This window comes from Carcharodon carcharias, chromosome 2, assembly GCF_017639515.1.
Source record: "Carcharodon carcharias isolate sCarCar2 chromosome 2, sCarCar2.pri, whole genome shotgun sequence".
NCBI classification, from domain to species: Eukaryota; Metazoa; Chordata; class Chondrichthyes; order Lamniformes; family Lamnidae; genus Carcharodon; species Carcharodon carcharias.
In genome coordinates this window covers 28,172,590-28,182,850 of record NC_054468.1, presented here as the reverse complement: position 1 = coordinate 28,182,850, position 10,261 = coordinate 28,172,590, and the positions used below count along the sequence as shown (strand labels likewise).

At 43.6% G+C, this 10,261-nt stretch overlaps 1 protein-coding gene across 4 annotated transcripts in view; it reads left to right on the top strand.

Annotated features, from left to right (window-relative positions):
• The first annotated feature begins 1,265 nt into the window (after positions 1 to 1,265).
• agfg1a (ArfGAP with FG repeats 1a) overlaps positions 1,266 to 10,261 on the top strand; it is an 80,474-nt gene continuing 71,478 nt past the window's right edge. For all 4 annotated transcript variants that reach the window (XM_041180564.1, XM_041180561.1, XM_041180557.1 and 1 more), the window contains exon 1: positions 1,266 to 1,478. In XM_041180564.1, the coding sequence (XP_041036498.1) occupies positions 1,318 to 1,478 (161 nt within the window). In that variant the 5' untranslated portion in view covers positions 1,266 to 1,317. The remainder of the gene's footprint in view (positions 1,479 to 10,261) is intronic.

Genomic DNA, 10,261 nt, shown 5'->3' with positions numbered 1-10,261 from the left:
GCCGGTCTGTTCACAACATTGGTCACATTTGATCCTGCAATGACCTTCTGACCTCTTATTCATACCATCACTAATACTGTCTTTCTCCACCTCTATAATCTGTTATCATCATTAGTAGGCTCTGTTGTCATGTGATCTTATGCCACTGATGATTATTGTAGACTGTCTAACATTAACCCTTTACACTACATGGAACATTGCTCAGCTTCACCCCTGTCGCAGCTCATCTGCTGAAGAAACCCTCCTCCATTATAAGCACCACAGCTACTGACTACAAGGATGGTCCTGACCACTTGCTTGAATCTCAGGTTTTCACAATTGGATACAACTGACGTTGTAAAGATTGGGGATCTCTGTTTCTGGTGAGGCCAGCACAAAAAGCAAATACCCTGAGCAGAGCAATAGAATGGGGGCTCACTCCATTGTGTCAAGATGGGGAACGAATGGAGGTGCCACTGTTAAATGAGGAACGGAATATCCCAGAGCAAATCAACCCACGCTGCGTTTAGTAGTCTCTGCATGCCCGCACCATGCATGCACAATCCACAAAAAAAAATTAACTGAGACAATTATGGTCTAGACTTGCACATGTTCAGGTCAAGTTGATGTTCCACATTCTGTACTAAATTACCGCTATGCGCTTAGTTGAGGTTGCAATGGAACGCCCACATTGTCTTCAGCAACAAGGTGTGGTCAAGAATGAAGTCACCCGCGTGTGTCTGTCCGGGAGTTCAGTTGCAGCTTCTGAGTCTTATAGCCCCCCCTCCCCTCACTGCATATCAAGATAATTTTATAACATTTGTGATTGTGAGATTAAATATTGTAATTGTGTGCATAGTAAACGCCACTGGTTCAGAAATTGGCCGGCAGATGAGCGAGTGAAAGTTACGCCCATGAGAGCACAGCACAGCTGTGATATACAAGACAGATCATTCCAGCCCTGGAGGCCAGAGCCCATGTCGTTTTTCAGGGAAGTTAACTAACACAAAATAGTTCGCGGTGGGAGAGAAACTAGCCCTCCGAGGATAGAAAGATGCTAACGCATTTTCTGAGGCAAAACAGCTGTGGTTCCCCCTTTTTCTTTACAAAGAAAAGTCTGTGAATATGTTTCAGCACCGACCGACTGACTGAGCTCCAGCTCTGCTCTGGGGTCCGCCTCTAATCCCGCCCCCCCCCCGGCTCAGTGTGCCGGATGTGGTGTGTGTGGTTTCCGCTTGGGCGTGTGTCCGCCTCTAGTCCCTCCCCCTTCCCTCCTACCCGCCCATTAGCTGTGGTGCTGTGTCTCCCTTCGGTATCTGGTGGCTGAATCTGGTCTCCATGGCGGCCAAGCGAAAGCAGGAGGAGAAGCACCTGAAGCTGCTGCGGGACATGACAACGCTGCAGCACAACAGGAAATGCTTCGACTGCGACCAGAGAGGCCCGACCTATGTCAACATGACCATCGGCTCCTTCGTCTGCACGTCCTGCAGCGGCATCCTGTGAGTATGAGAGCCCCGGGGCCGGGCCTCTCTCTCTCCCTCCCTCCCTGCCTGCAGCATCACACAAAGCAAGAGATGGAGCATGATAGACGCACACACACACACCGGCCCAGGAGACACGAGGAGAGATGGAGTATTGCAGAAATGAGAGACAGAAAATATGAGATAAAACATCCTGCAGGGAATTAGGAAGAGGGTGTAGAGAGAGAGCGAGAGAGGAAGAAAAGCTATTCTGCAGATCCTCAGAGAGAAGGGAGAGCCCGCAGGACGGTGGGCAAGAGGGGCTAAGGGTGAGCAAGAGAGTAAGTATGCACAGATAAGTCATTTCACAGCGATCAGAGGGAGGAGAAAACCCATCACATGAGACGAGAGAGAGAGATAACCCATTTCAGAATAGGGAAGGAGAGAACACAATGGAAAGTGATGAAATCATCTTTCAGAGTTAAGGCGAGGACGTCCATGCTTATACAGAGTGGAGAGAAATTTTAATCAAGACCACAAAGATGTTGACAGAGAAAGACTGTAAAATAATTTGACCAAGAAATCCTTGGCACAAGTAAGATTTTTTATTCATTCATGGGATGTGGGCGTCACTGGCCAGGCCAACATTTATTGTCCAATTTATTGCCCAATTGCCCTTGAGAAGTTGGTGGTGAGTGGCCTTCTTGAATCGCTGCAGTCCATGGTATAGGTACACCCTCAGTGCTATTAAGAAGGGAGATCCAGGATTTTGACCCAGAGAAAGTGAAGGAACGGTGATATATTTCCACATTAGGATGATGAGTAGCTTGGAGGGGAACTTCTAGGTAGTGGTGTTCCCATCTGTCTGCTGCCCTTGCCTGTCTAGATGCTAATAGTCATGGGGTTGGAAGGTGCTGTGTTAGGAACCTTGGTGAGTTCCTGCAGTGCATCTTGTAGATGGCACACACTGCTGCTACTGTGCGTTGGTGTTGGAGTGAGTGAATGTTTGTGGATGTGGTGCCAATCAAGCAGGCTGCTTTGTCCTGCATAATGTCGAACTTGTTGAGTGTTGTTGGAGCTGCACTTTTCCAGGCAAATGGAGAGTATTCCTTCACCCTCCAGGCTTGTGCCTTATAGATGGTGGACAGCCTTTGGGGAGTTGGGAGGTGAGTTACTTGCTGCAGGATTCCTAGCCTGTGACCTACTCTTGTAGCCACAGTATTTATATGGCTAGTCCAGTTCAGTTTCTGGTCAATGGTAACCACCGAAGATGCTAGTAGTGGGGGATTCATTGCCTGGCACTTGTGCGGTGTGAATGTTACTTGCCACTTGTCAGCCCAAGCTTGGATATTGTGCAGTTGATGACCCCTTCCATCAGTTTACTGATGATTGAGAGGAGACTGATGGGCTGGTAATTGGCCTGGTTGGATTTGTCCTGCTTTTTGTGTACCGGTCATACCTGGGCAATTTTCCACATTGCTAGGTAGATACCAGTATTGTAGCTATACTGGAATGGCTTGGCTTGGGGTGCGGCAAGTTTTGGAGCACGTCTTCAGTACTATTGCCGAAATATTACCAGGGCCCATAGCCTTTGCAATGCCCAGTGCCTTCAGCCACTTCTTGATATCACGTGGAGTGAATCGAATTGGCTGAAGACTGGCATCTGTGACGCTGGGGATCTCCGGAGGAAGCCGAGATGGATCATCCACTTGGCATTTCTGGCTGAAGATTGTTGCAAATGCTTCAGCCCTTATCTTTTGCACTGATATGCTGGGCTTCCCTATCATTGAGGATGGGGATATTTGTTGGGCCTCCTCCTCTAGTGAGTTGCTTAATTGTCCAGCACCACTCACATCTGGATGTGGCAGGTGCAGAGCTTAGATCTGATCCATTGGTTGTGGAATTGCTTAGCTCTGTCTATCACTTGCTTCTTATGCTGTTTGGCACGCAAGTAGTCCTATGTTGTAGCTTCACCAGGTTGACACCTCAATTTTAGGTATGTCTGTTGCTGCTCCTGGCATGCCTGCTGCACTCTTCATCGAACCAGGGTTGACCCCCCCAGTTAGATTGGGGGATATGCTAGGCTGTGAGTTTACAGATTGTGTTTGAGTACAATTCTGCTGCTGCAGATGGCCCACAGCACCTCATGGATGCCCAGTCTTGAGTTGCTAGATCTGTTCAAAATCTATCCCATTTAGTATGGTGATAGCGCCACACAACATGATGGAGGATATCCTCAATGTGAAGACAGGACTTGATCTCCACAAGGACTGTGCTGATGGTTACTCATACTGATACTGCCATGGATAGATGCATCTACGGCAGGCAGGTTGGTGTGGATGAGGTGAAGTATGTTTTTCTGTCTTGTTGGTTCCCTCACCACCTGTCACAGTCCCAGTTTAGCAGCTATTTAGCAGTTTAGCAGTCCCAGTTTAGGACTTGGCCAGCTCGGTCAGTAATGGTGCTACTGAGCCATTCTTGGTGATGGACATTGAAGCACCCTATCCAGAGTACATTCTACCGCTTCCCATCCTCCGTGCTTCCTCCAAGTGGTGTTCAACATGGAGGAGCACTGATTCATCAGCTGCGGGTGGGCTGTACGTGGTAATCAGCTGGAGGTTTCCTTGCCCGTGTTTAACCTGATCTCATGAGACTTCATGGGGCCCAGAGTTAATGATGAGGAATCCCAGGGGCAACTCCCTCCTGATTGTATGCCACTGTTCTGCCATCTCTGCTGGGTCTGTCCTGGTGGGACAGGGATGGTGATGGTGGTGGTGGTGTCTGGGACATTATCTGTGAGGTATGATTCCGTGAGTATGACTCTGTCTGGCTGTTGCTTGACAAGTGCCCAGATATTTGTAAGGAGGACTTTGCGGGATCAACAGGGTTCAGTTTGCCGTTGTGGTTTCCGCTGCCTATGTCAATGCTGGGTAGTCCATCTGGTTTCATTCCTTTTAGACTTCGTAGCAGCTTGATATAACTGAGTGACTTGCTAGGCCATTTCAGAGGGCATTTAAGAGTCAACCACATTGCTTTGGTTCTGGAGTCACGTGTAGGCCAGACCAGGTAAGGATGGCAAATTTCCTTCCCTAAAGGGCATTAATGAACCAGATTTCGACATTCGACAATGGTTTCATGTTCATCGTTAGATTTTTAATTTTTATTGAATTCAAAGTTCACCGTCTGCTATGGTCGGATTCAAACCTGGGTCCCCAGAGCATTACCCTGGGTCTCTGGGTTACTAGTTGTGACAATACCACTATGTCACTGAGAACAGCACAGAAGTAAATACTGGTTTTCTTAAAAATGTTAATAACATACAGTACAGAACTTTCATATTGTAAGTATTCTATAGCGTTATAATTTAGATAGGGGGGGACACAGTACGCGATTACTAATCCATTTGAAAAGGGGCCTTTCAGCCATAACAGTTTGGCAACTACTAGAAAATTGAACTTTTGCTGCTCACACCAGCTGGCATTGCCAGTGAGGACACTTGACCGGCGGCAGAACAAAAAAAGAATGTGAATTTGGGCACCCTATGATTTTCCAACCATTAACAGGAAATGTACAACAGAATCAGCATATTCAAAAGAAAAATTGCTTAATATTTCATGTGGGCTCCTTAGGAACTGGTATATTATCAAGCAGAAGAAAGGGAACAAGAATTAATTGAGAAAGAGTTTGCATCTGTTTAGTGTCTTTCAGGTTGTTCCAAAGTGCTTCACAGCCAGTGAATTACTTTTTGAAGTGTAGCCATGAATGCAAGTACATATGGTATATGAATGTTAATTATTGTCACTAAGGGAGAGCTGTTGAGCTTACCAACCTTTAAATAGATCTTAAATGCAATAAACATGTAAGAAGGATTAAATACTGTGCAAAGATCATATCAGTTAACTGTGTGAAAAGTGGAAGGATGAGTTAGATGTAACTGCAGAACAGTAAGGGAGAGCAGTAGAATTTCAATAGGAGAACCCAGCTGGTGTTTCCAGGATAAAATAAGATACTGCGGATGCTGGAAATCTGAAATAAAAACAGAAAAAAACTTGGGTCTGGCAGCATCTGTGGAGAGAGAAGCAGTTAACGTTTTGAGTTTGTATGACTCTTCTTCAGCACTTCAAGGAGTCAATTAAGGTGGTTTCTGGGTGTTCAGGTTAGAGAGTTCAAGAATGCCCATTTGGTTATTTGGCTGGTGCTGTGTGGGAAGCCAAAGATTGAAAGGTTGGAATGAGACGGGGATGGGAAATTGAGGTGACAAACCATGGAATCATACTTGCAGGTAGAGTTACGATGTTTAGAGATGCATGTAAATCATTCTCCACATGTATTGGTGGTTTGGGGGGTGGGTTCCCATGTAAAGTAGGGGAACAAGTGGATTCATTGATGTTGCAGCTCCTGTAGTTGCATTAGAAGCTCTATGAAGAAGGGTTACCAAAAGAGCAGCTGAAGGGAGAGTGAATGAGGCTGCTGCAGAGACAAAGCCCCTACCAAATAACAGGAAAAAAGAGTTGTACTTGGTGCTGGAATCATGTTACGTGTAGTGGAAATGATGATCTGATAGATTGAGTAGAAAGAGAAGGATCGGAGCAGAGACACGAGTCATGGGGTGAATGTGATAATCGGCCATATTCTCAGCAGACTAGGACAATGCTTAGCAAAGGAAAAAATACATTTGTAAACTTCTGGTACAGAAAACAAATTTTGTTGAAAGTACAGCGCAAAGGGAGAAAATGAGCAAAAGGCATTGTATTTTTACAGGAAGAAGATTAGTAAGAAGTAATGAGTAATTATGCAGGCTGTAGGCTTGTAGAAAGTGTGATTTCTGTGAGAAGCCTATGAACAGTTATAGAGACTTGACCTGTCTTGTTTTGCTCTTCCGTGGCTGTGCTCTTCCCATAATAACCCTGTCTCCATTTATTGTGAAGCAGTTTCCAATATGACCAAGAAAATGTAATTTAAAAAAAATCTTTCTGTAGGCTGACTGCTTTAATGGGAGTCTACTCTGGTGGATAATTTGTTTGGTGCATTACCAAGGGAAGGTGTCTAGGATTGTTGTTTACGTTTGACGTTTATTGTTTAAACCAGTCCCTCTAGAAATGAAAACGCATGCCTCTGTTTGGAAGAACTCTATTGTGTCGACTAGAAGTGAATTGAATAAAACAGGATTTGTTTTCTGTTTTTGATGAGTTCAGTCACAAGCTGTCTGGAGATACTTTATATTCAATTGACAAATACGGGGCAGCAGTAAAAAATAAAATGACCTCCAATGTAAAGACTTACAAAATGGGCTCATAGTTAACTCTTCAGAAAAGGCAAAAACCATTCAAATGAGATTAAATTTTATTGAAGAAATAAATCTGTTCTCAACAGTGCTAAATACCCAGAAGCTCTTGTTCTTGGCACTACATTGATGAGCTTTGTAGAATGATATAGTTTAGTCCCAGAAAGTATTATATTGAGGACAGAGCAGCCATGCAACGTGGACAACGTGCCCGAGTGGAGTCAGGATAAGCCGGCTCAATACGGTGAACATTGTGTCCTGGTGGAGTCTGAGGACAGGCTAGCTCTACAGCCTACAAGATGTCTCAATGAAGGTAGAGGACAGGCCAGCCTTGCAGTATGACCCCTGTACAATGTGACCCTGTAGGCAAGCTGGCTGTGTAATGCTTATGATATATGAACAGGAATAGGCCATTCAGCTCTCAGGCCTGTTCTGCCATTCAATGAGATCATGGCTTATCTGTATCCTAACTCTGTCTAACCCCCTTGATTCCATAATTGCTCTATATCTTTGGTAAGCAAAAATCTGTCAACCTCTGATTTAAAATAATAAGTTGAACTAACATTTACTGCTTTTTGTAAGAATGAGTTCCACACTTCGGTTATCCGTTGTGTGAAGGAGTGTTTCCTGATCTCTTTCCTGAGTGGCTTGGCTCTGATTTTAAGGTTCTTTCCCCTAGTCTTAAACTCTCGCACCAGTGGAAGGAATTTCTTCCTTTTTACCTCATCAATCCTGTTCAAAATCCTGAAAACCTCAATCAAAATGCCCTCAACCGTCTAATTGCAGGGAATACAAGCCTGGTCTATATAATCTGTCCTCTTAAGTTAACCCATGGATCCCTGGTAACATTCTGGTGAATCTACGCTGCACTCCTAAGATCACTACATCCTCTCAGTGGTGCAGTGCTCAGAACTGTATGCTGTATTCCTAATGTAGTCTAACCTGTGCTTTCTATAGCTGTAGCAAAACCTCTTCCCCTTTATATTCCAGCCCTACTAGTTATAAAGGCTGACATTTCATTTGTCTTTTTGATTATTTTTCATATGGGTATCAGTGGAGCCTGAGGTGGTGTTTAGAGTGGCGCCTGCAGCCTGTGCTTTCATTATGTATGCCAGACCTCTGGAGTGCAATAACAAAACCACAATAAAATTGGCACTAAAAGGAAAAAAAAGTTATTGTTAATTCTCGTTAGTATTTTGCAGTTAAAAAAAAATCCTTGTCTAAATGTTGCTGATGGTGAAGCTGGCATTTATTGCTCATCACTTATTGGTCTGAGAAGGCACTGGCGGGCTTTGAATCACTGCAATCCATGTGTTATGGCACAGCGGATGGTAAATGCTGAGCTGCTCAAACCCCAGAGGGAAACTTGAGACAACTGCCAAATCTATTTTTGCAATTTACATGTTTCAAGATGTGGGCTTTGAATTCAGTAGTAATAAGACCACCAAGCCATATAGGTTTTTACAAAACGAGATTAAACATTTATTAATAAGAGAAATGGCTTAAGGCAACAGTAAGACACAGATTTTAAAAGACCCAGGCAAAGAAACATGATACCCCGAGCAATCCAATTCAGAATGAATTTTCTTAATGTCAATTTGTTTTGGACAGCAGCTTGAGGTGTAGATGCTGAAGGCTTTTCACACTTGTTAGATCTTAAAATGCCTGCCTTTACACACAGCCTTCTCTCCTTTATTCATATTTTTCCCTTTGAATGCAAATTCCCATTGTATTACTATCTTTGGATTTTACCTCCCTGATCATAAAAATTTATCATAGTACCAATTTTACCAGTAATCTTTGGGGAAAAATAAACACACTGTTTCTGAACTTCACCCAGCTAGATGACACATTTCACTCCTCCTTTGTCTAGTCTGGTTTATTTAAAAATGCAAATGTTCTTTTGCACCTTACATTCTAAACTTCCCGCCATACATCAAAGCTTCAGACCAGCTGCCTTTAATCCAGTGAAGTCTCTCACACACAGACACATCTAGACACAGATACCACTATTTTACAATAAATTCCAATAACATTATTATATCTTCCTGACATGTTTATAATAGGTTGATAGAACTGATTGGCTTCCTGGCTGCTTCAACAGGTCATTAATAGTCAACCACATTTGGGAAGGAGAAGAGCGGGTGGTTTGTTGGAGTCACATCCAGGCCAGACTGGATAAGGACGGTAGATTTCCTTCCTTCAAGGACACTTGAACTAGCTTTTTAGCCAATCAAGCTGCTTCATGGCCACTTTTACTGAGAGTGTGATGGTGTGGGAAGGATATACAGCAAGCAGGTTGTTTCTTTGGAGTACTAGTAAATAATGAATGATTTCCCACAATTTCCTGGATTCTAGAATAGCCCCAGCAGATTGGAAGTTAGCAAAGATACCACCACTATTCAAGAAAAGGAGGAGAGAGAAAACAGGGTCTGACAGGCCAGCTAACCTGACATCAGTCATCAGCAAAATGCTGTAATCTATTAAGGAAGACCTAACAATGCATTTAGAAAATCATTCTATGATCAGATAAAATCAACATGGTTTTATAAAAGATTTTATAAAAAGAGTTTTTTGAGGATGTAGCCAATAAAGTAGATAAAGGAGAATCAGTAGATGTACTGCACTTGGATTTGCAAAAAGCATTCGATAAGTTACCACATAAAAAGTTAATAGGCAAGATAAGGGCTCATGGCATTGGGAATATTATATTAGCAGAGATGGGGGATTGGCTAATGGAGAGGAAGCAGAGAGTTGGGACAAAGGAGCCATTTTTAAGTGCCTGGCTGTAAGTAGTGGAGTGCTGCAAGGATCAATGCTGAGACCTCAGCTATTTGCAATCTATATTAATGACTTGGTTGAAAGAAGAGAGAGTAATGATACAAAACTAGGTAGGAATGTAAGCTGTGAGGAGGATACGGAGAGGCTGCAAAGAGGTAGAGTCAGGTTAAGTGAATGGGTACCAAGGTGGCAAACGGAGCATAATATGAGAAGTGTGATACTATTCACTTTAGTAATTTTAAAAAATACTCGTTCATGGGATGTGGCCATTGCTGGCTCGGCCAGCATTTATTGCCTATCCCTAATTGCCCTTGAGAAGGAGGTGGTGAGCTGCCTTCTTGAACCACTGCAGTCCATATTCCTTATAGACTTTCTAGCAATTGTGAAACAACTAAGTGGCTTGCAAGGCCATTGCAGAAGGCATCTAAGAGTCAACCACAATGGTGTGGGTCTGGAGTTGCAAGTGGGCCAGACCAGGTAAAGATGGCTGATTTCCTTCCCTAAAGGACGTTAGTGAACCAGATAGGTTTTTACCACAATTGACAATGGTTTCATGATCATCATTAGACTTTTAATTCCAGATTACTTTTTTAAATTCAGATTCCACCATCTGCTATGGTAGGATTTGAACCCCGGCCCTCAGAGCTTTACCCTGGGTTTCTGGATTACTAGTCCAGTGACATTACCACTACCACCACCTCCCCCATCTGAACAGAGAAGCAGAATATTTTTTAAATGGTGTCAAACTTCTAAATGT